A 26153-nucleotide genomic window follows, 5' to 3' on the forward strand; every position below is an offset into this window, starting at 1 on the left:
ATATGTTTATGCAACAGAACATTAGTTGATACAATACGAGAAATGTGCTTTCAACCAAACAACACAGGGAAGGTTGCACTGCAGGATCGTTGCAGGATCGTTGCTTGTATAATTGATTTAATTTACAGTTTTGAGTTTTCTAGCACTCGACTCTCTATTCACTTTGTGTTGCTATATGATTCAATAAACTGTTTTCTTTGACATAGCTAAGAGTCATTATAAGCGTTAATTTAACGACATGGCTGCTGACACGTAGACCGCGTTTGGGCGTGACAGTTGGCATCCGGTCACAATTCCCGAATATTCCCGGCTGCGGCGGCCGTATTTCGATGGGAGCGATATACAAGAATGATGGTCGAAAGTAATCCGAATACTCTCTCTCTCTCTCTCTCTCTATATATATATATATATATATATATATATATATTTACATACAAACATACATACATACATACATACATACATACATACATACATACATACATACATACATACATACATACATACATACATACATACATACATCGACCCTCATAAGCCACTGTGCAGTTTATACACGTTTAACTCCACAATTCTTTAAAATTATTCCTGAAAATCTTTCCGCGTAGCGTGGGCACGTAATATTTTGCCCCGCTGCTATCGCGGCAGATTTGTATCAAAAAACAGTTTGTTTCAGCCTGCATATGGCGCGCTTATCCACACGTCAAAATGGACCCGCAGATGGCAGTCAGAGCCACGCTGATGATGCTTCGGGATTACGTTTCAGATTGTTGTCGACACCAGCGATCCGAGTCTATTTCGTACGTCAAAAGCAAACTTGGCGTTCCTGGACGGCCTAGGGTTAGGGGCGTAGCCATGAGGGGAGGGGGGGGGGGGGAGGAGTTGGAGGGCACACCAGGAACGTGCCCCTCCCCCCTCGAAAAAAGTTCCTGGCTACCCCACCGCCTGTGATTTTTTATACAGACATTTGGTCAGGAGCGCGCGTGCGTGACGAAAAGATGCGCGGGAACCTATATACATTTCAGTTCATCAATCAATCAATCAATCAATCAATCAAAAGTGAGCTTTAGACAACTGAACATGCGAAATAGTTGTACCTACAGCCTACGCGCCAGTACCTGATCCGAGAATTGCACTTAGGTCGACCACCTATATGCCTACAAATTCCCTCGATTGCGCTTCCCAGCGATTCAAAAACGGCCATTCGCAACTGCACAAGAGGACTCATAGCACCCCAAGCACAAAAAATACTCTCCGGCACTCCCGCCTCAAGGCAACGCCGCGTACAGATCATCTGGGCCCCTGGTCATTCGGGTCTGGCTGGAAACGAAGCCGCCCACGATGCCGCCCGAGCTCTCGCACACCAGGCGCATCATCCGACTCCTGCGTCTTCCGATCCTGACGAGCCCCCTGTTCTGCATCATGGTCACGCGCGCGACCGAATGGTCACATTCAGAGAAATCCTCCTCCACTACTGTAGAGAGCGGTTACGCTACCCCCTAGCCCACAAAACACTGAATAAATCGCAAACCACCACTTGGCGACTACTTCAGACGCGAACTTTCCCAAACCCCGTGCTATACCACCGCATTTACCCCGCTGCGTACGTACTCCCCACTCTGCAAAGCCTGCGAGGCCCACGCTGACCTCGATCACATCATCTGGGCATGTCCGAAAGCTACACCCACCAACACCCACCGCACTAACACTACACGCATCATAACTACGGCCGAGCAGTGGGAGACTTTGCTGCTCAGCTTGGACCCAGAAGAGCAGCTCTGGGCCGTCCGGATGGCCGAAGACGCCGCCAGAAAGCAAGGACTGGCCGCCGTCTGAGGAAGGGGAGGCCTGGGGGTTAGTCTCCCAACTCCCGCCGCCCCCAGACCCCATCATGGATACAATAAAGTTTGATCTCTCTCTCTCTCTCCCGTCGGCTGAAACCCGTTCCGTTATTCTATAGTAGACCATCATTTACATGTATATCAGTTCTTCACTTCATATTTAATGCAGCCCTAATTTAAATTGTAGAATACCATGCATCATCGTTACCGCGTATTTCTGTCAAGTCCACCTGCCCAAATGACGACGGGTACTTGCAGGCCGAGTCGTCCTCGAACCGGCCGCGGCTGCTGGCGCTGTGCGTGGCCGTTGCCTGCGGCACCTGCTTCCTGGCGGCGCAGCTGCTCGTGCCGCCGACTCCGCCGCCGCCCGCGACAACGGCCGAGCGGCAGCTCTACGCCGCCGCTGCACCGCCGCCCTCCCCTGCAGCAGCGCCGGCGGCGGCGGCGACCGATTCAGACTTGCGGCGGCGCCTGCCGCAGTGCGTCATCATTGGCGCCCGCAAGTGCGGCACGCGGGCGCTCCTCGAGTTCCTGGCGCTGCACCCGTCCGTGCAGAAGGCGCCCGACGAGGTACACTTTTTCGACGACGACGAGCGGTACGCCCTGGGCCTGGACTGGTACCGGCGCCGGATGCCGGCGTCGCGCGCCGACCAGCTCACCGTGGAGAAGTCGCCTGCGTACTTCGTCACCGAGGCGGCGCCCGGTCGCGTCTGGGCCATGAACGCCTCGCTGCTCCTGCTGCTCATAGTGCGGGACCCCGTGGTGCGCCTAGTATCCGACTACGCCCAGCTGGCCGCCAACCGGCGCCAGCTGCAGCGCGAGGACGCGCCGCCCTTCGAGCAGCTCATCCTGCTCCCCGACGGCGCCGTGAACGCCGAGTATCGGCCCGTGCGCACCAGCATGTACGCGGTGCACGTGCGCCGGTGGCTGTCGCACTTCCCGCGCCGCCAGCTCCACGTCGTCGACGGCGACCGGCTGGTGCGCGACCCGCTGCGGGAGCTGCGCCGCGTCGAGGCCTTCCTGGGCCTGCCGGCGCTCATCCCGAGCGGCGCGCTGTACTTCAACCGCACCAAGGGCTTCTACTGCCTGCGGCCACGGCCCAACGACACCGCGGGCCGCTGCCTCAACGACAGCAAGGGCCGCCGGCACCCCCACGTGCCGGGGCCCGTAGTCAGTCGGCTGCGCCAATTCTTCGCGCCCTTCAACCGGGAGTTCTACCACCTCATGGGCAGGGACTTTGGCTGGCCCGAACAGTAGCGCCGCATGTGCATGGGTCGACCCGTTCATTCTCATATACGAAAAAGGGGAGGATGCTTACGTCTGTTCCTTTGGATAAGAAAGCCAGAACTGTCAGCTCATCCCGAAAGAGGAGAGCATGCAATGATGCTGTCTTTATGGCGACTGGAGTAGTCCCGACACTGTTGAAGGGAACTTTAGCGAGATGTTTGGCGCCCCTTATTACGAGGTCGAGAGGGAAGGCCGCTCCTTGCCAGGACTGTAGTTAACGGCGAGGCCTCTGAAACTCGTCTTGCTGCTAGAGGCACCTTGGCATTTTGCCCTAGTGAGAGTCAGTTCATTGTCAGTCTATACATTTACAAAGTTCGCTCACGTCTCTTAGAACAGTAGCTGTGGTTTATGTTTGAGGTGATGTACGCAGAAAGTGCCTCCTCCTCCTTGCGCTTCACCATTGAGCAGTGAGGCTCCGAGTGCATTCAAAACAGCGCGCGATCGAAGCGTTAATCAGTGCTGGGAGGAGAGAAGCACTGTTGCTCGCTTCGGCGAGCGCGACGCATATCTGGGTGCTTTCTCGGCGGCACGGATTAGAGCAGGCTCACAAGGGGTCGCTGACACAACCTTATGTTAATTGACACGTGGGAGCGAAATCTGTTCCATTCCGCAGTAAGAGGATGCGGTGTTCCGAATCAACGCGACCGCTTTCTCAATGACCGTAATCTAAAGGTTATGCCTCCGCATTAAATCGTATTGATCCTAGAAAGTCGACGGAGCGGGACGGAGCTTTTCGTTGATACATCGCTGGCTCACGGAAGTGCTGCCGAATTCAGGACATTTCATTGCTCTCCTGCTTGAAAATACTTCGGAGGACGTTTCACACGTCGGCATTCTTTGCTCTTGAACGCAGTGCCAGGCTACCGGATGCGTACGGCATGTCAGTGATGACCAGACTCCGTTTTAGCACTTGCTTGATGAGCACAAAGTCATGGAGTGGACAGAATTGAAAGTTGGTTTAGTTGCTAGAGGCTTACAATTGTGACCAACGTGCCAGAAGACGAAGCCAAAAAGGCAAACGAACGCCTTTTCCTTTTTTTTTTTTTTTTTCGTTTTGTCTTCGTATTTCTGTGCGTTGGCCGTAACTGTAAACTGTGGCCATGAAAGATATAGATGGGATCACATTTTTTTTTTCTTATGGAGCGCTACGTTTTGCTTGTTCCTTTGAGACCAGGGTATCGGCGCGGGTTCTCCGAGTTGCAGCATGTGCGTTTATTTCGTTCATTTGAGTGTCACGTGACCTTAGACAACCTATTTAGTACGGGTTTGGGTTGGATCCTGCCTTGTGCCGTAGGGCATAGAATGGTGTCCTGCAGTGTCGAAGGTCGATGTGCGTCTGTATGAGGTTCCGAAAGTGACCACGGCAAATGTTTCAAGACAATCACATTTCTCCTACTTGCAGATGACAATCAATATCACCTGCGGTCTTTTTCTCAGACAAGTCTCCATCGAACTTTGGTTCAGTTCCGGCGAGCCACTGTCATGCATTTTGAGGCGGAATGACAATCAACTCAAGGTCGCTGAAGACCACGTAGCATTTCATAGTACTGTGCCAGTATGTGCGACGACTCTTAAGCAACTGGAATCGTGAAACGTCTCACTTCGAACTCTCGCTTCGAAATCTTTGTTGCAGTTCACATTCACTCCACGTGGACCGATGTATTAGCCAGCGCGCTGAACGGCCCAAAATTGTGAAGCCATGCGGAATCGTTGACATATATAAGCTGCATGGTAATCCGTTGATAATTTCGGCGTCAGGACGCAAATGATTGGTCGTTCCCAGCTCACAAGTATACGGAACTTACCATGTAGCTCAGAAACTTTGATGCGGGAGTTGGCAGAGTTTGAAATCTGTTGTAGAAGTATAGTCTGTCTCGGAATAGTTGGTTCAAATATAACGCACTGCAAAGTATACAAGGGCGTAAACAAAGACTGCGCTCTGTCCTATTTTTCTTTCCTCCCTTCTTGTATATTGCGCAGTACGTTGCTTGTCGAGTTTGAAATCCGAGTAACGCAATCATCGCGGATGAACGGTTATGTGCGCGAATCGATTGACCTGATATGCGATAGTTTTTCATACTTTGGTAGCTTTTCCCGAAGCTAGCCAATACAGATTCCACTAGGTCCGAACGCCCTAAGGTTACAGTGGCCAATCAATATTGTTGACTTTTGTTTTCGTTTTGAAGCATGAACTTCGTTGGCTATTAGCAACGACGCAGCCATCAAGCGTCGCTTCTATCGCATTGGGAGCAAACCGTACACACTAAAAGTTATTGGGTTTTACGTGCCACAACCACGATATAGTTATGAGGCACGCCGTAGTGGGGGGACTCCGGATTAATTTTGAACACCTGTGGTTCTTTAACGTGCACCCATACATACACGGACGTTCTTGCATTTCGCACCCATCGAAATGCGGCCGGGATGTGATCCCGCGACCTCGGGCGTAGCAGCGCAACACCAAAGCCACCACGTCGTGTGCAGCTGAAGACTTTACGGGCCGAATTAGGAGCGGTGTTTCGCATTCCTGAGAGAGCTACGCGACTTACGTTTCCAAGCACGCCGACTACGAGCCTTTAACTGCGCTTTCCGAGACAATCACTTGCGCAAATATTACTACTTCTGCCAGGCTGTCGACAATCATTGTTTGCCTGTATACCGTGGCATTTTCTGAAACTCTTGATGCGTGTATGTCATGCATACTTTACACTCACATATAGGTCACTTTGCGGACATTCTCGAGACAATCATGAATCTCAGAAGGGTATGTGTTGTTATTATACATATATACACACATATATATATATATTACATATCCTGTAGCATTTTGAGAGTTTCTTTGGGACATGTTGAAGGACGGCACACATCTTGCTGCATTTCCGAGACAATCATCCACTCTGTGAATATCTGCGGGAAGACAATCTGTGTTATCTATACAGCCCGTATACAGCGTTCTTGAGAGCCTTGAGAAGTGCTACATTTACACGCTGTACTTTTAACACCCAAACTGGTGCAACACCTTGCCGCTTCGCACTTTTTGTCCTCGCATAGGTCGTTATCGCACTTCGGACAAACAGTGCTGATTTGGCTCAGCTAGGTGGCGCTGAGAACACTTTTCTCTTTCTTTTCTTTTTCTCGGGGGTTACCGGAAGGGGGGGGGGGGGGGGGGTTGTTGAACCAGTAAGCCGAACTGTGTAATACTGTTCTGCCTAAAAGCTACGAGCCAGTCTCTTGCACGCACCGATCGTTTGAAGTGACGTCATTAACGCAGGGCCATCATGTTGGTGCATCAAAACTAGGGCAATACTCCTTGAGTAATTTTACATTTTTTAGGCTGCACCACATGTATGACGATAGATATCACTATTGTTGTGGACATGCCCCCCCCCCCCCCCCCCCCACCTCTTCAGAAAAAAATAAAAGGCTAAATTTTCCGGTTCTCCCTAAACCAGCACATTATAAGCTGCATCGCAAGCGCTTTGTAGGACGTTCATATATAGCAGACAACCGAATTGTTAAAAGCGCAGTCATTCCTAATTCCTTAAGCTTTCCTTAATTCCTTAGAGCAGGCGTGCCCCAACTTTCTGGCCTCGGGGAATCCCACCTGCCTTCCTAGTGTTCCCCCCCTCCCAAACATACCCACCGATATGCCCACGGCACAGCAATTAATGAGTCTATGCACAGCAATGAATCTTGAAGGCCGCTGCCACGATGGTCTTTCTCGCGAAGGCTACCGAAGTGCGGGTGTGGTGGTTTTAATTGATAAATTCAAACTGTTATGTAAAAAACTACCGGAATGGGGTCAGATTCCTTCTGGCCGCTGTCGGAACCGTAAGGTGCCGTTCGCGGAACCAAGTGTGGGAACCCCGGCTTTAGAGTATCACGCGTATTGTTTTCCTCTAGACTTCCACGCATTGCATGGTTGTCCGTAGGCTGTTAATATGCCTTACGAATATATATATATATATATATATATATATATATATATATATATATATATATGCAACCACACCATGAAAATTTTACAAATTTACCTAATTTTATGTAACCCCTGTCAATAAATTTTAATCACGCAACACTTGTAATCGGCGTATCGCCACTTTATTATTATTATTATTATTATTATTATTATTATTATTATTATTATTATTATTATTATTATTATTATTATTATTATTATTATTATTATTATTCATAGAGCACAACCCCTCTCCTACCTTCCTGGTGCCGATTTCTATTTCGGCAAAAGGGAATTAACCCTTCATCCTTACGACATGCATCCACGACGTCACGTGCAAGCCGTCTAGGGCGCTCGAATTTCCTTCTTGTTTACTTCTTATCATTGTTGTAACTATTCCATCGAACAGGTGACAGCTGAAAAGCGTGTCCACACTGTCCTTCACTCAGCTGCAGCCGTGCACTGTGCCTCTCTGTTTTAATTTCGCCATTCATTTTAATGTTGTGCGTCGGTTCCTTCCTGCACGCTGCAACACTGCGCGTTCCTGGCATGAAAGCGCCGAGGGAAAAAAACAAGAACAAACAACAACAACAACAACTCGGCACGAGGAGCGCGAGACATAGTACACTCAAAAAGTTGTTCATTCAAGGGCACGGTGGTTTGCGTGCGCGGATGGGCACACCGAAGAAAAGACTAATTTGTGCGGGCGTACCATGTATCGTTTGCCTTACAGGATATGTGTCGTTGCACCAGTTTGGATCGTTGACGTATACAACGCAGGCTTTTGTACGCGGGAAGACAATCACTGTTCGGCCTGTGTACAGTGCTGTGTACGTATATATGCTGACTGTGTGCTCCCCTTCGTGGCGCAATAAAAGAGCCAGCTCCCAGACTGGCACCACTAAGTGCCGCTTCTGGTTTCCTTTCACTAACGGTGCCGCCGGTGCACTTTTATTGCCCTCGTGCACAAGAGTATGTATACTCTACCACAGTACCTAGTGCTGTGCGCACCTGAATGTCGAGTGGACCAATCACGGATAAACGTGATTGCGCATGCGCACGATGCAGGGCATTGTCGCATTGGCGGAGGCATATGACGGAGGTGTTCAGATGCAGTCCATAATTCAATTTCTGGGAGACCATACAGCACTCAGACGAAGTACACATAAAAGAGCGACATGCACATTGTGCTGACTAGGAACCGTATTAGTTTATTAAAAACGACAAATAAATGAAAAAAAGGGGGGGGTAATCTTCAGCAGACATATGTCGTGATAGATACAGTGCCTCCGTTTTGTGTGGAAGCAGTACGTGACAGCCTGCTAACGCTCAACTCTCCCTTCTTGTGCAACAAAAAGGCTTCAAATATTTGTTTAAGACATACTGGTGGGCTAGTTGGTTAATCATGATGCGTAACACAGTGAACAGCGCTCGTGTTTGTTCACTGTATTCACGCTCACGGTAATTTCGCACAATCTGATCTGACAGATTGCACTTATTACAATGCACGGTGAGATTACTACCTATCGAGCCCGTCAAATTAAGCCTTCAAATAATTTACGTGCTCCCTCAGGCGGTCGTTGTTACAACGACGAGTCTGGCCCACGTGATATCGGCCGCAGGACAGCGGAATCAAGTAGCACGGCCGCTCAAGTAGACAACTTTGCTTACGACATTCGACATACTTTTGAGCGTGGTCTTTCTGGCATGTATCGGTTTCTCTTTTTTTTTCTTCTTGGATAACCAAACTACATAGATTATGCAGCTTGTAGGGAGCATTAAAGAGAATTAGTGATTTTGATGTCTCTTTAGCGCTCTAAAGTTTTGCAGAATAAGGTGCAAAGAACCACTGCCTACTTGCGAATTTTAAAATTCGCGCTGCGAAGTGTATTTCCATCATAATCCTGGCGTCGTCGATACGAGAAAGTGAAAACAAACTTTCAAATTGGAATAGCGCCACATTCAACGCCAGAAAGTGTTTTAACGAAAGTATAGCGATAATAAATTAGCTTTGCCACCCAGCTGTCTCGAGCGCCGCTTGTGCGACTTTGCGATTGGTCGGATTCACCGCGAACTCGTTTACCCGCCATTTTGAATGCAGCTTGTGGACCGGGGTGCAGCCGTGATGTCGGAATCGGAAAGCGTGCCGGTTGAAAACAACGTGAAAAATGTAAGTGAAAAGTGCCGTGATACTTGTATGTGTAGCAGCTTTCGCTCGTTGGGCGCTATCAATGTTGCGGGACGCACTGACAGAGTTCCGGAGCGGAAGCCGCACGGCCGGCGGCGCGCAGTTTACGCGATTCGCGCTAGGACTAGATCCCGTTAAAAACAATGGCAAAAGGAGCTGTGCGCGGGCAGCTTCCTTAGGCCTAGCGCGTAGTTATCGTCCTTCGTCGCCTCGCCGTGCTGTGCCGCGCGATATGTTACCTGCGTTTCTGTTTGGAATTTGTCACTGAGCGATCGGATTATAAAGCGGCGTGCGGTCGCGGTCACTCAAAAGCGCTGCGGAGATAGAAAACGCGCTTCCATCAACCGCCTGTTGTCGGCATGATGCAGGTAGTGCGACGGCAGTGAGACTTCCGCGATTGTGTTCTGCGCTGTTTGCGCGTTTTCTGTCATGTGTAGACAGTCGTTTGCGACGTCATGTTAAAACGGCAGCACTCCGCAGTTGCTTGTTGCGCAAGCATCTTTTATTTGAACCGTCGCTGCTCTCACCCAGAACCGCACCGGTACAAGAATTTGTGATGTTACCACGTGTTGCCGGGGAAAAAAAAAAAAAAAAAGTATAAGCGCAAATTTCACTGCAACTGTTTAATGCCCGTTTCTACGCACACGCATCTGCAATCGAGTAATGCGCAACTTTTGCTAAGTAGTTCTCGCTGTTTGCTGCGTGGAAAACGTGTGCCTTGTCAGAATAGTAAGAGAGCGGCGTTTAGGGACGCGAGTTCGCTAAAAGAAATAGCTTCGAGCACGCATAAAAAGGCTGCGGACGTTACTGTTGGCAACGGTATGCTCCTTCAAATGCGAGCTGCGTGTTGAGCAACGCTCGCATTGCACTTTCTGTCATCCGGTTCAGTAAATCGACGTCAGATGGGCGGGGAGTGTTGATGTTTGTTTCCCGTGACCTCTGCCAATTGCATCTTTATTCATAGCTGAGCGCACTATGTGCTGCTGTTTTTTATTTCCGCTGCAAAGTTTCGTTCACAAGCTGACTGCAGAGGTTTTCTAATATAGTAGGGTTCCAAGGAAGTTATAAGAAAGCCATTGTTGTGTAGGAGTGTGCATGATTGTTACATACACCGCCGAACGATGTTAATCAGCGTGTGGCACAAGCAGTGATGTATCAGAAACCTAGCTAGACTTTCTGATCTTGTGCTAATTTTACAGCTGTAGCGGTAGTGGAGGCTTCCATGGCTCAAACTGATATACAGTGTTGAATGTAACTGATATGACCTGTGGGCTAAAAATAATCGATCCTACCTTGCCTAGGTACGCGATCCTGGGTGCCTAGTGCACCAAGTAAGTGAGCATCTTGACTGCTAGCCAATGCCAGTGATGCAGGTTGTGCCTGAAGTCCTAAAATGCAGCTCGTGGCAGTGCTTCGTCAAGTGAAACTATTGTTACAACCAAGCACCTTTTCACGAAACTAAAGAGGGGGAGAAACACAGCTATACTCGGTTTCATGCATGACAGGCAACACTATGAAGCACATCTATCACTGTTCACATCTGCTACCAAAAAAATTGCATCAACCATGAAAGAAAGCTATAGGCATACAATACAAGCTATAGGCTATTCAATGTAAATTTAAGTTTCATACTTTTCATGTCCTAAAATATAATTTGCAATATATATAATGGCAATGAAGGTCTGATCCTACTGACCACCAAACGAGCAGAGTGACATTGCGATCAGACGCCTCGGCACATGATGTGCATTCACAACCAAAAGATAGCACGCCACATACTTGAAGCATAAAGGTGCACAAGTTATTCGAAATTTGACATATAAGTTATATATGAAGTAGTTTATTTTTTATAAAGTGTTGCAGATAAAAGCAACTGCATTGTGAAACACATGGACTACTGAACTACTTGTGTCGCTTTCGTAGTGTAGCGCCTGCTATATATGTAATAGAGTGTAGTTTCATTTTCATCAGTTTATGTGAAAAGAATAGTGCTAGTCAACAAAGGAGATTGCTGTGATAAAGAATTGACAGAATTGGTGCAGTGAACTATTTCAACAGTGCTTCTTGCTGCTAGCTGAAACCAAGGAATATAAATGGAGAATTACAAGTGGCAGTTCTCCAGTACTGTCTTGATTCTTGGCTGTCAGCATTTGCTGTTTTCTGAGGCTATTTGAATGAGATTTTCTTTGTTGTCAATGCTAGGCACGCTGGGCAAAGCTGCCCTTAAAAAGAGAAAGTTGATGTAGATTGGTCAACCTTTCATGCCTTCGTGGAGAGGCACACAGATTGTCACCAACAGAACACCTCTTGAACCATTCAGGCTGCATCGGAAGAAAAGGCCCCTCCAGAGGACAAGCAGGAGGACGGAAACTCTGCTGCTGAGGAGAGCAGTGACGATGAGGAGCCAAAGCGTAAGTGCTTTCAGTAATCCGAATACAGGGTGCTCCTTTGAATACATGCTATGTGAAGGTGCAACAGATGTAAAATTTAGCACCAAGGTAACGCAGCAACTCGAGTTGCAAATTCGTTAGAAAAAGAGCGTAAATTCTTCGTCGCAGCTTGGAGCCGTTATTGTAGCATTCTTGACCATTTTGGCAGTGCATTATGAGAGAAAAAACTGTAAAACTGCAAACTGTAAGTATGATGAAGTTAAAGAAAAGCGAGAATTAGAATGGATTAACAGCTCGATATATGTAACTGGATCACAGTCGCCGTCCGCTTTTACTGACTCGTCTCACGGTGGAAAAACGCGGCTCAGTATGCGCAGATATGTGCGCTTTATTCTACGTTTTGACATTATTTCATATCAGCGATGCACCTTTTTCTTAATATTTGACGCTAACAACGTTCTGTGGCTGTAGATGTTGATGAAAACAAGTGCACCACTTTGCTAAATCTGACGCGGAAGGCTGTGCGCTCGAAAACGACTTATTTATGCGAAATATCTCAAGAATGTGTAAAAATAATAAGAAAAAAGGCGAGGTGCAAGTGCAGAAGTCAGCGACAACAAACTCCAAAGCAGGTGCGATGGCAGATGGAACTCGGCGTGTCCTTATCGGCCGCACTGTTAACACAACAGTGCACTACTCAGGCCTGCTCACCCTATATATATATATATATATATATATATATATATAGTCGGTGAGTGATACATGACTTCCAGGAAGTACATGCTCCCCCGAAGAAGCCATTAATAATTACTTGCAATCCACAAAACGCACAACCTATGTGCATTCAACATGGGTGCAGGTTCACAAATCAACCGGGGAAAGCCCCGGCACCCTTCCAAAACGTTTCCAGCGGCGTGCGGCAGAGGGCTGCACAGGAAAATGAAAAAGGTGGATTGCCAAGCGGGGGGGTGCTTTGCATTACTTTCTCGCAAATAAATCTCATTACCACTTGTTAATTAGAAAAAAAAAAGAGGTTTGTGTAGGTTAGCATAATACTATTTCTGTTCAACGCACTTTCCAACTACCGGAGACCACTCGGAAAAGTTTATTTGATCAGCGTAGTAATAAAAGTATTATGTTAAAAAAACGTACAAAATCTTGTAAACATTTCGCCTTTATACGTCTGCCCCCCCCCCCCCCCCCCCCTCCTTGTGTGTTTAGGTGTTTAGCGCTCCTGCAACTTACTCGGTATAGTTCCCAGCAAACCTAAACTTATAATTTTTCTTGATTTAATTATGCATAGGCATGACCCGCTTGCAGAGCAAAATATATTGGAAAGGGTGTTATAAGAAAAAGTTGTCGCCTTTGTTATGTGATAGTGGCATTAATTATCGCTGGATGAATCTAGCCAAGGGAATGTGCACGCTACCCACGGTAGGAACAAGGAAGCAAAGGGTTACACTGAGCCGACTAACATGCAAGGGCGAGCTGTGTCATGGTGGAAGTAATTCATTTTAATGAAAAATTATGGGAAGGTCAGTACTGCAGCGCAAGACTACGTAATTTTGTTTTGCTAACAAATTTTGTGTGCCCTTGTATCAGGCAATCCAGACTACATTTTGCTGCAACGCCTCTAAAGCAATAAATTCATTAATGTACCGCAGTGACCACCTAGTTTCTTGATAATGGCATCAAACGTCTTTCGTGATATGCTCAATGCCTTGGGCAGCCACAAAATCGAAATATCTGTGGCAAATGGAGTGGGCGACCGAACACGCAGCACGCATTGAACAAACACTATTACAGTGCAGGCACTGTAGATGAAGGCCAAATTACGAGTGTGCCATGCAAACGGAACAGCAGTGGCGAGAAGCCAACGCCGCACACGTACGTATACACACGGAGACTAGCAAACGACACCAGGAGCAATCCACACTGAGCGTGGTGATGACTACTCGGCTCGATTTCGCAGGGAATTGTGTTCCTGGAACATTCCATACATACTTGTCGAAAAACCTGCCGACTCGATTTTCAAAAACTCTAGCAGAGCAGGACGGCCGACAGCTTCAAGTTGCCTTCACGTAGCCAGCGCATGCGTGGCGTGGCAACAGAGTCCTCCCATTGACCTCACACGCGAGGTGGCGCGGCTCAAAGATCTCGCGGCAAATAGCTAATGCCACTGCCCACGAAAGTCTTGCTCATATTGGCTGTAAATGGCAGCGCATCTGGCTACAATGCAGCCCACAAAGGGCCATGTTGAAGGTGCGTCTTGTGGATTATGGAATGGAAGAGGGCAAGCTTTTACCACCCCATCCTGAGCTGCTCTTGTAATTCAAGGCCCACATCAGGCAATGTCAGTTTGTTGGTCATCTGCCTCTCTGCACACTTAGTCGCTACAGCTCACTGTGAGTTTGCCATCTTAGAAGCTCTTAATTTAATGGGGTGCACCCTGGATGGTCACCAATGAATTGCATGGGTAAAGTTGTTGGAATGGAATCATTTCCAGGGCAACTGTGGTGACCTCTTGTATGCCTACCATCAAAATGAATTGTCTCAGTGACTGAAAAATTCCTACGAATACATTGTCAAAATAAGATTGCAAAGACAGTGATAAATAGCATGTGCACACTATCCAGCAAACTTCCCGTATGCATTCTGCAGATGTGCAGTTTCGACCTACCATTTTGTAACATATGCAAAACAACTACCTTCACTACACTGTTAGAAATTAGTGTTAGTAATGTTAGAATACTGTTGTGAACCTTGTCGAGCTGTTGCTCCAAGCGAGTGTGCCATGGTCAGCAATGGAAACTTCACCTGCTAGGTGCTGATGTGGGAAGGCTCATTTTTACTTGTTTTCGCATGGATAATGCCACTGCGCTGACTATGCCCAGCACTCATACACTGGAATTTAGTCGAGCTCTGCTAGCTGCACCGAGGCAGCACCCAATGTGTCGGCATCTTCCAGCAGCTTAGGCAGCCAGCTTCTGCCTAGCCTGAAGAGGAGTGGCCCTGCTCAGATCCGGCACTTCCGGGCTAAGAGAGTAGAAAGCGAGCTGCAGAATGACCACGTTTGTGCTGTGTCAAAAGCTTTGGGAGTCCAGGAGGTGCATGGGTGCCAGTACCTATTTTCTGCTGTCACTACATGGATCTGTGGAATCGACTTCAAAACTTGAGGGAGTATTTGAAGATGGAGTTTGTCCACATCATTTCAGTCTACATTCAAGGCCGGTACCCTGACACACTGTTTGTGAAGGAAGAAATAAGGATGGGAGGGGGACGGTAGAAATAAGAAATTGGGGAGCTGGGGTACCACTACCTCTCTGTTTTTATCTGTGATGTCGGCTACACCACATACGTAGAAAGCTGTGCTCAGTAGTGACCTGTGCTGTAGTTTTGTGCTACAAGACACTTCAGTTTTTTATGATACCATGCAATTGCCTGAGCACTGACTGAATAATAAGTGGACTCCAGAGTGTGTGTATGGGACTGTATACAGCACTTCATGTCAATACTCTGAAGGCACATGGGTATGCTGTGATATCATCCGATGCTGTAGCATTGTTCATGTTGACTGCCTTAATCTGAACTGCCACTGATGTCGATTCATACCAATGTCACGCAAACATTTCAGAGGTCTTTAAACAGATAGTTTGTTCATTCGAACACAAAAGAGCTGTTGCTACATAGGCAGCGTTGATAACTGTCCAGTGAGTTGTCTGTTAAGATGACACAGTTGCATGGAACTCTGCCAAATCTTGGAAGGCATTGGACAGGCGATCACCTACAGCTTCTGTATACTTGTGCACTACAAACATGCATTTGAGGAGAAGTGGTAGCAAGAAGCTGTTTGCCGAGCAGACATTTCTTGCATAAATAATGTAGGTTCCATGCTGCAACAAGTAGTCAAAATGTTGCTGGAGTGTTCTCTATGACACGACTACAGTCCATAAAATAATGTGTAAATGCCACAATGATGCACAGTGTCTCAGGTGCAGCAGATAAGTTGTCAATGCCTTAGCGCATGTTTTTTGTTCAGAGGCTCTGAACTTCCCATAAAACTGCATAGCATTAACAGGGATCCAGCAAGACAGGTCATTGAGCACATGACCGTATCGTGCCTGTTTATTTCAAACATGTTCAGACACTAAGAAAAGTTATGACATGACAAACTTTTTAATTTGTTTTTGTTTTATGTATTTAATTTTTTCCCAACACAATGCCTACACCAACAATAATTGCCTTCGGTTAGATGTATAGGAAGTGAGAAAATTGCAGGCCTTACCATCTGTGCCCATGAAATGGGAATGGCAAGACCTCACGTGCAGTTATTGCAGCTCTATGCAAATTATGTGGTGCAAAACAGTGCTGGTCTTGAATGGCAGTGACTGAAATGAGGAGGCGTGTTGTGGCACATGCAGTTGGCCTGCTGGACCAGCCGCTGGAGCTGTCGGGTTCTCGGCAGCGCAAGAAGGTTGAGCGGCTGGACGTGAGCTTCCGCACAGCGGCACGCGAGCGGCCCCCACCAGAGCAAGGAAAAGGCACACCACTGGGTGACTGCCCCCGCATCGAGCACAACATCAGCCGTGAGCGCTCGGAGAGTCTCAAGGTCTTGCATCGACTGCTCTTTGGCCGCCCAGGAGCGGTGAGCACAAACCCTTGCTTCTTAGTGGCGCTGGCCAGCTTTACTAATTGGTACTGTAATGCTTCGCAGCTGCAGCTTCACTGCTTTCAAAGTCAGCTCAGTGCATTTCATGTGGCAGTGGCCCATTGGGGAATTCCTCCCCTCTGTAATGTGCAAGTTCCTGAGGGTACTTCCTATAAATAAACACTATGAGTCGTTGAATAAGGATACCCAATGTCACATGCACTTCGGAAAAAAAAAAAAAGGTATAGTTACATGCATCTTTCAGAAACGTGCTGCCATTGGGTCTAGCTTATACAGATTCTTTTATAAAAGAACTATGAGCATAGCTAAAATGGCAGTCTTGCAGAGGACTCCTAGGCAAAGTAGACATCGTCATCATCAGCCTATTTTTATGTCTACTGCAGGACGAAAGCCTCTCCCTGCGACCTCCAGTTACCCCTGTCTTGTGCTAGCTGATGCCAACTTGCGCCTGCAAATTTCCTAACTTCATCACTCCACCTAGTTTTCTGCCGTCTTTGACTGCGCTTCATTTCTCTTGGTACCCATTCTGTAACTCTAATGGTCCACCGGTTATCCATCCTACACCTTACATGGCCTGCCCAGTTCAATTTTTTTTCTCTTAATGTCCATTAGAATATCGGCTATCGCCATTTGTTCTGTCTCTTAAAATTAGGCCTAACATTTTTCGTTCCATCGTTCTTTGTGCGGTCCTTAACTTGTTCTCGAGCTTCTTTGTTAACGTCAAAGTTTCTGCCCCATATGTTAGCACCGGTAGAATGCAGTTTGCAGAAGAGATACTTTGTGGCTAATAATGCAAGTTTCAAAATAATAACAAATATTTGTTTTTTAACCATAAGTTTTTATTAGTGCCTTAGGGGCTAAGTGGCAAAGTTGGAGGCAGTAATTTTTAATGCACCTTGGTTTTTAAAAATTCTGAAAATTGCACCCAATTTGAATTATTCCTCATTGAATTTCACCACTTAATCCAGGCAATATCGAAGCAGCGTGCCTCTCTGCTTTGTCAGACAGAAATGCCCTGTGACGAAGTATGTGTGACGAAGTTTTAATGATTGCATGTTGTGGCAAATATGGCACGTCTCAACAGCTGCTTGCCAACCAGAACATGCTGTATCTGCTGCAAGTGGTTTCAGTCACAGGGTGTTTCCATCAGATACAATAGCGGAGTCTCCTTTTCTGTGCTCTGGGCGTGCATTGGTGTCACTCTGTTAATGCAGCTGTGGCCTTGTGATTGAATGTCTGCCTCGGCGGCGGGAGTTGAAAACCACACTGCTGCCCACCGATCATTCAAAGGGGCACAGGCATCCCTGGCCCGACACTCGGATTTCTTTGAGGGTTAACTGCCCTGGGAAAGGGCCCCGGGCCATTCAAATCTCGTTGAACCCTGAGGGCATAGCAAAACCCTGAAAAAGGGGAGTCTGGGCAGCTGCCATGTGGCGTCCCAATGCACCTATTAGGTGGGGAATACCGCTCAGGTCCCTGAAACCCTTGAAAACCCTTGAAATTGAAAAGTATCTTTTCAAGGGGCCCTTGAAAGTCCTGGAATTTTTCCCCCGTTAAAACCGCTTGAATTGCTTGAGTGAACAGTCCAAGATCAATTTTGTGACCAGCTTTTTATGGCGAATCAGCATGGACTCGGCAAGCTCGCCATTTTAGAAACAATGATACAGTAAAAAAAGTTGCAGTTTCACCCGAAAGGCGAAGCATCGTTTGCGATAGCAAATTTGTAGACAACTGTACGAAGTAAGGATAGTAGTTTTATCGGCCGTATGAAGTTGTAAACATTCGTTTACTAACTAAATTGACAAGCACAGTGTCACGTGCGCACAGGTAAACTTGAATGCATCTTGCTCGATGACCGCAGAAACTCTATCAAAACGCTGGAGTGAGGAAGCGCGTCAGCAGCAGCGAGCAAATTGACCTTTGTGCTGTCTTTCACTTCAACGCAAACTAAACGTCGAAAGCACAGCGCATACAAAGCATACCGGCACTCAGTGCATGCAATTTGCCCACATCGCAGATCGCTTTAAGAGGCCCGCGCGCGCCCACTTTGGCCACACCACTTTTAAGATACGGCGCCCGTGCAGCCGTGCTGTGAGCAGCAGCAGCTGCTAACGGCACAGTATCGTTTTTTATTTCCGAGTTAAAAAGTTCTAAACTAGATAGCTTCTTTTTTGGAGAATGTGTTTTTTTCAGCAATCCTTATTAAAAAATTAATAGCCTAAATAAAAAATTCGTCATCAACATTCATTAAACTGTTTCTTTTAAATGCAACAAACCATGAAAATTAGTGCAGTGGTTGCCGAGAAAAACGATTTCTTTTTTTCCATGTTTTTAGATAGGAGCCCCCGAGGTAAAGCTTGCTCTTTGTAAACATTGCGCTTTTATTTTTTTCGAACGTACCAATTTCCGGCAGCTTTTGTAAAAAGATTCAAGCCATAAATCAAAATTCAGCTTCCTGCAGTGACTTGAATTCAACTTTTGCTCTCAAATGCTGCAGATTTCATTAAAATCGACCAAGGGGTTATCTTAGAAAAAACATTTGTGTGTTTTGCACGTACTTGAATAGGCAACATCGGAGGTGGGGCCAGATTTCTCTTAATCTGTGGTGGGTGCATAGTGATTCCACTGCTGCCGACGCTATCAGCAGCTGTGGCGGAGTGGATGCGGATACTTTGCAGGCTTCAGTTCGTATTGTTGATTTAAGGGTATCATCATCACAGCATGAAAGCTTATTTTTGGTCACGGACTCGCAAATAAATAAAAATTTTTCCTTCAAGAAATTTGTTTCTTTTTTCGTTTGTGCGACAGTTCGAAAACTTTTAAGGTGCTTTCCATGCAAGAAAAATACATCGGCGACTGTACTTATTTGCTTAAAAAGTCCAATTTCAATATGACTAAGTGCCGAATTTACCAACTTTATGTCAAGTTTAGCTATAGTGTTTTGTAAGCATTATAGTAAAAAATTGTTACATAGGATGCCACTGTGCATCCTTGATGAAAGCTTTGACAGGGCTTTGAAAGTCCTTGAATTTCTGTCTCCAAGACCTGTGCGAACCCTGCTGCACCTATTTTACCAGTAGATATTTGGTAGCAGCGCTAGAACACCCTGTAAATGCATTGCATGACAGCTAGCATGTGTAGCACTTGTCTCGTACAGGCAACACATGAAAGGTTGCTGCTATCTCTCAATCTCCGTAACAAGCTCTGCAGCTGAGTGTATGCTGATTTATCTTCACCTAAAGGAATCTTGATTGCATACTGATAAGAGCATATTGTTCAGCTTACGTTTCTTTCTGATTGTTGTGTATTCATTTCAATTGGATATTCAAGGGCAGCTTTTTCAAAATATTTGTATACAATGCAATATGATAATTTTTAATATTCCCACAGCCCTAGATGTGCTGTGCAGCTCTAATCATATGTCACCAGCTAGTTATGGCAGGTGCACGGTATTTTCTTATGCTGAGCTAATAAAGTGCTGCAAGATATGGCTGCAAAAATCCTGCTTGAATCACAGGTTATTGTACGCTTTACCGGAATTGGCTTCAACAGTAAGTATTTTCAGGAACGTGGAGGGCGTCTATGAATATTCATGCGATAACATATCTACATAAAGCATTATCGGATAAGGAGGTTGGCCTTTAGTGGGGTTGTTCACATGTCCTCAGCAAGGTTTAACTTGATGTCTTTGTTCTTGCAGCCGTCCGAGATCAAGAAGAACTTGCGCAAGTTCAGTGGGTTTCCCTTTGAGAAGGACTCTGCAGAGTATGTGAAGAGACAAAAGATGGTCGCAAAGTAAGTCGTCGCCACTGGGAGCAGCTTTGATGTGGTTGTGTTACATCAGGTGAAACGTAGACCTTTTGCACATTGTCTTCTGGACACTGGCAGGTGAAACTGATGGCAGCATTGACTGTTTGTTTCACAGGGCCATATCTGCCAGCTCTCCATTATTTTCCATAAAATTCATAAATTCTAGCTTTTTACGATTTTACAGATGTTGCTACAAGTTTAGTGAAAGGTAAGTTATGCTTGCGAAAAAGTCTTCCTTGTCAGTCACTGAACCTCCTGTTGGAATTCATCTGATAGTGAAACGTATTGCAGTTAAGTGCAGATGCTACTCAAAATGTTTTTGTATTATTTGTACTAGAGGTTTGGAAATTGAGCCAATTAGAAAGTTCTTCAAGCTCATTTCGAATATGTCATTAGTTGACTGTTTTGCCTACACAACAACAAAATGTAGTGATCTTTGCGGGCACATTATTGTGTATTAAATTTTCTCAGGGTGCATCGTGCTGTAGCTTATTTATACTTGGAGAATGCCAGCAAAGTAGAAAAAATCGAGAAGCAGACATAGACAAAGCATGGGTGCAACAGCTGTGCCAATTGCGCCATTTTGATACAATTTCGTATTTTTGCGCCGAGCTGTGCCAAAACCGCGATATACGTTGAAATTGCGCCACGCTGCGCCAAAACGCCCGACCGGCCGCAAAATTTCTCGGTTACGCTAGTTTTAGCGGGAAATAAAGGCCGCGTTGGCAACTTGCAGCTTGACACGCCATTACAGTACCAGTAGTGCCGTTGGCATGTTTGGTGGTGGGCGCCGAAGAATATTTTCGCTGCTGGTTGCAGTGCGGCTTATTGTATATGCAGTAAAATCTCGCGGAGACGCGGAGTGCGCGTTGCTTGCAGTAACGAAAGCAGTTCGCCATTGCCGGTTGACTCAACAAGATCCTCGCCGTATCTGTGCACGCGGTCACGAGCGGAGCGGGTACGAATACTCCACGGCAGGGGTTCTCAAGCATGTTCGTTCCGGGGAACCCTGCTAAGCTCCATGAAGCGCCAAGGAACCCTCCTCCCCCGAATTAACCGAATTAAAATGTCCTAATTAAACTAAGAAAACAATAAATGAATGCTTACTACTTCAACACGCTTTTATTTACTGAATGCATCAGCAGATCTTGTTTCTATTTTGCACAAAAGCAGTGAGGAAGCTGAAATTCTTGTCATCTCATGACTGATTAAGGGCTAGCAGCGGCAAAGGCCTCGCAACATCCTACGCAGCGCGGCCGCGGCGCGCGTCTTCATCTGCAGACACGCTTTTCACTACTGCGCACACATCCGGTTATTTTTTCGTTAGGGAGCTGGTCGCCAACAAATCGTCCGTCCATCGCGATGTAGCCGGTGCTCTTAATCTTTGACATTTTTTCACTGAGTCAAAGCGCAACTACTGCTTGCCGCAACCGCTGCTGACGAAACTGCTACCGCTGCTATCGGCGCAATCATGGACGGCGACCTTGCGGTTCAGAATGCAGACGGCCGACGCACGCACAAAGTCAAAACGAAACTACCATTTGCTGCAACAAGAATGGACGAATCCGCAGTCACTCTCGACGCGATCATGGATGGCGACTACGCAGTTATGAAGGCACGCAGCCGACGCGCGCACCGAGTCAAAACGAAACTACTGTTTGCGGCAACCGCTACGGACGAAACTGTGGTGGCTATCGACGCGATCACAGATGGCGACTGCGCACTTCTGGAAGCACGCGGCTAGCCGCCAACGCGGTGTTACGCGCGGCGATTAATGCAACAATAAGGGCTTTGAGGGCACAAATAAGCACAAAGCATTCCGGCGTTGCTGTCGGTCACGTATCGCGTACGATTGCCGCTGAGGACCGTGGCGATGCGGACTGCGCCGCTTCGTTTTTGGACGCTAGCGCCGTTTTTGCTCTTTCGCGGCGCGCATTTGTGGTGCTCTGCGGATTTTTTAAAAAATTCCTCCGACGTACCGTATTTACACGATTGTAAGTCGACTCGAATGTAGGTCGACCCCCCCAAAATTGCATGTCTCAAAAAAAAAAAATGGGGGGGGGGGGGGGAGAAGAAACCACGCGAGTGCATTTCACACAAGGGAAATTTATTGATGGGGTTGCTAAGACTACTCATCGTCACTAGAGTTGACCTCACTGGTACTGCTGCCGTCATAGCTGCTGCGGTCCCACAGCACGTCGTCATCAAAAGTGAGTCCACACTTCGCGAACGACCGCACCACGACATCGCGCGGTACAGCCCCCCACGCAGAGAGGACCCACCCGCACACAGTAGCCAGAGAGGCCAAATTTTCTCGCACTGAAGCCGCCACTGCCGCACCACACGTTCACCGACTCCAGACTTGCGTCCCGCTGCGCAGTTGTTAGTTTCCTCAACATGGAGGATAGCAGCCCGTTTGAACGCTGCTGAGAACGAGCGCCGAAAGTTCTTGGCACTCATGACAGGCGCGACGATTCAGCACAACAGCAGAAGTGACAGATGTGCGCGGCCGTCGAAAACAATCGTATCTCAAAGAAAAGCTCTTCCGCCAACTACTAATACCCCCCAAACGACGGCTCTTCCGCCAACTACCAATACCCCCCTAACGGCGGCTTTTCCACCAGCTACCAATACCCCCAAACGGCGGCTCTTCCATGATTGATGCTCCCACAAGAGCCGTGCGCTCGTGGTGCGCACAATCAAAATGTATGCAATACAGTAAATTATTACGCTACGCTTCTACCGTAACCATAAAAACGTAGGTGCAAAGTTGTAACCACGCCGTAGCACCCCTGATTTCTCGTTTCTCTTGCCGTTACTAGCGGTACACGGTTCGGTTTCGATTCTAAGTCGACCCCCCAACATTGGAATGACAAATTTGAAAAAATGGGTCGACCTACAATCGTGTAAATACGGTATACCTCAGTGCGCACGCTATCTACAAACGGGAGAAATGCGCATGTTGGTAAGTTACGGCCTCCGAGATGAAAGTGCGAAAGCTTAGGCGCGCTGCCCATTTTCGAAGGTTGGGTGGCTACAAGCTGCTTGCGGATTTATTGCGCAGTTGTGCTTTTTGTGCTTTTTGACACTCGGGCATGGGTAATGGAAGTTCTGTAAATCGAGCACACCTTTTGTTTGCCGTTTTAGCCACTTAATTGGCGAGCGCGGGACCACGGAAAATTTATCAGTGGCTCGTGGAACTGATAAATTTATCAGTGGCTTGTGGAACTGAGCCTTGGCCTGCGGAACCCCGAGCCTTGGCCTGCGGAACCCCAGCGTTCCGCGGAACCCACTTGAGAACCCATGCTCCACGGGAAACTCGCCCGTATGGTACAGCAAGAGACCCAGCACTGACGGCGTGAGCTTTGTAGGCGACGCAATGCACAAAACTAGCAAGGGTTCGGTCGCTGCATGTTTCGACTACCGCCGGAACATCGCGACATATCGTCAGAAAAAAAACAAAAACGAAAGGGTGTGCACGGCGAAACTGAACACGCGCTGCGAACAACGATCTCCGATCGCGCCCCTATCCTCACCTACGCTGCTAATGTTAATTACCGTATATACTTGCGTAATGCACGCACTTTTTCCCCCCAGAAATCCAATGCAAAGTTGGGGGGTGCATTTATTATGCGGGGTAAATATTATGGCGTTTTATGAGTAAGCGTTCTTTGTGAAACTGCTCCAAATTTGAGGTTTAGTGCTCCAAAACAGTGTTTTTTCCCCCATAACCTGCTCCAAATTTTGGATTTTCCTGCTCCAAAAGCAAGATTTTCCTGCTCCAAAAATTGCTCCAAATCCTATTTTGGCTGTTGCACCACTGACAAAGTGACAGAAAGTGTTATGCCGGGTTTGACGACTGATTTCCGGCAACGGATGCAACGGGTGTGATTGGCTCCCGCACTGCCATCTAGGAGCGGTGAAGCGAAGTACAGTAAAAGCTTGTTAATACGCACCTCATTCATTCAAACTTTTGGATAATTCAAACTGGCTGTCGCGGTCTGGCCATGCAGCATAGGTGTCTATGGGTAAACCAACTCGTTATTTCACATGCGCATCGGCTCCTCCATCAATAATTCGAACTGCGCGCCGCCACGCGGGGATAAAAAAAAAAGAAAAAAAAAAGAGGGGGACCCAAATAAGTGGTTATGACAATTGTGCTGACCGAAAATAGAAAGAAAAAAGAACAAGTGCCGTCCTCTGGAGCATTGTGTTAGAAAAGGAAGAGCGAGTATGGCCTCCCAAGATGAGAGGATAGCACGCTTGCTCTCAATCTTGGAGGCCATAGAGCGGGCCACTGGAACCAAGCCAAGGGAAAATCCAACATGGCGGCCTCCACGTTAGGGCAGCGAGACCCTCCGTGGTGGCTTAGTCAGCTAAGGCGTTGCGCTGCTGAGCACGAGATCGAGGGATAGAATCCCGGCCGCGGCAGCCGCATTTCGATGGAGGCGAAATGCAAAAACGCCCGTGTGCTTGCGTTGTAGTGCACATTAAAGAACCCCAGGTAGTCAAAATTAATCCGGAGCCCTCCACTGTGGCGTGCCTCATATTCAGAACTGGTTTTGGCACGTAAAACCCCAGAAAGAAGACAGGGCAGCGTGGCAGGCAGGACTTGAAACAAGCGATTTAGTCCGGGAAATCAAACTTTGGCGCGTAAATTCATCCGAAACATCGCTCGTAAAATTGCATTAGCTCTATGGGAACTGTGACAGTGCATTTATGAAGTCCGGAATATCCATCAAGTCCGAAAAATTAGTTGGTCACTGTAATGGAGGCGCCCGGTGTTGGGGGCCAGTTTTTAATCGCTTAATCACGCTTGGGAAGAGAAACTGATGGCAATTTCTTTCAAAAAAAGAAGCAAAAAGCGTAGATTATTTTGGTCAATAAATATTGTGAGTTACAAGTGCTTTCTAGAAACCCGGTCTCAATTCTGGCTGTTTTTAATGACTTTCGTTAGTTGGAATTCAGTTTAATTCAAACTCGTTAAGCATCCCTGTGAAATTTAAATTAACGAGTGTTTACTGTACTGCATCATGACGAAAACGAGTGCCGACAGGGAGCGCTTTGGTAGTCGCAGTGCAGCGGAGGCTCCAACGCGGTGTAGCCATAGAATAAAGAACCAAGTGTAGCCTCGTGTATAGAGTTCCATACAATAAAAAACATTAATAAAGTTGTCCGACGGCAACATTCGAACACAGGAACTCTAGAAGAGAAGCCCGATGTTGAAAGCATTACTCCACGGACGAACGCCTCGACACGCAACATAAAACTCTTATGAATTTATCGCAGGCAAGCCAGTGCATTGAGGCACTTGGTGCGTTTCGATTTGGCCGTCTCGACAAGCTGAACTGTTGTAATTAGTAGCAATTGTGCATGTTTGCAGCGTCTCCTGCACTTCAAAAAGTATAGATTGCTCTGAAATTTACGGCAATGAAGGCATATAATGTGCAATAAACAAATCCACAAGAACGTCTAAATTCACAAGCACGAAGATCAGACAAATTGATGTACTTCTGTGGCCTCATGTAGGCACTTAGCGTCGGATTAGCCTGTGGCACCTCGTCGCCCTATGGATTGCGGCTTCAACGTGCATCAGTAGCGCATCTACGATTTTGCTTGCGATGGCACCACCTAAGGCAATTTCTGCGCTAAAAGGCGTAGAAAGGCAACAACATCGCCGGTCGAATCTCGCTTTGCTCCGGCAAAAGACACGCCAGCTTGAAGCAGAATGTCTTCGTGCGTTCGCGGCGCGCGGTGCAAACGCTGCCGCCGGCATTCCTGCAGCTGTGTGTGTCGCAGCTCGACTTGCTGCCGTAGCCACTATGGAGCCGGACCAGAATGCTTGCACCTTTGCCAAAGCCACTCGGCAGCAGGACGGCGCTCGCCAACAGGACGCCGAGCTCCAACAGACCCGCAACCGCAAATCGTGGACCTTGAGTTCATGAGCAAACATGCAACAGCTTCTGTGAAGACACGTTTCACTTTCGTGTTCTACCGATTCCAATGAAAA

The 26153-nt window shown here is 47.3% G+C and overlaps 2 protein-coding genes across 5 annotated transcripts in view; both read left to right on the top strand.

Annotated features, from left to right (window-relative positions):
- The first annotated feature begins 708 nt into the window (after positions 1-708).
- Positions 709-3250, top strand: LOC119466586 (heparan sulfate glucosamine 3-O-sulfotransferase 1). Its single transcript, XM_037727107.2, has 2 exons — positions 709-726; positions 2100-3250. The coding sequence occupies exons 1-2, from the start codon at positions 709-711 to the stop codon at positions 3096-3098; spliced, it is 1017 nt and encodes a 338-aa protein (XP_037583035.1). The 3' UTR covers positions 3099-3250.
- Positions 3251-9120: 5870 nt separating this feature from the next.
- LOC119430933 (protein DEK) overlaps positions 9121-26153 on the top strand; it is a 58053-nt gene continuing 41020 nt past the window's right edge. For 3 of the 4 annotated variants that reach the window (XM_037698404.2, XM_037698405.2, XM_049657150.1), the window contains exons 1-4: positions 9121-9256; positions 11595-11685; positions 16086-16309; positions 20034-20128. In XM_037698404.2, the coding sequence (XP_037554332.1) occupies positions 9182-9256; positions 11595-11685; positions 16086-16309; positions 20034-20128 (485 nt within the window). In that variant the 5' untranslated portion in view covers positions 9121-9181. Of the gene's footprint in view, positions 9257-9465; positions 9643-11594; positions 11686-16085; positions 16310-20033; positions 20129-26153 lie in introns of those variants that run through there. The other variant, XM_049657151.1, reaches the window with a different exon arrangement.

This window comes from Dermacentor silvarum, chromosome 10 (genome assembly GCF_013339745.2).
Source record: "Dermacentor silvarum isolate Dsil-2018 chromosome 10, BIME_Dsil_1.4, whole genome shotgun sequence".
Taxonomy (NCBI): Eukaryota; Metazoa; Arthropoda; class Arachnida; order Ixodida; family Ixodidae; genus Dermacentor; species Dermacentor silvarum.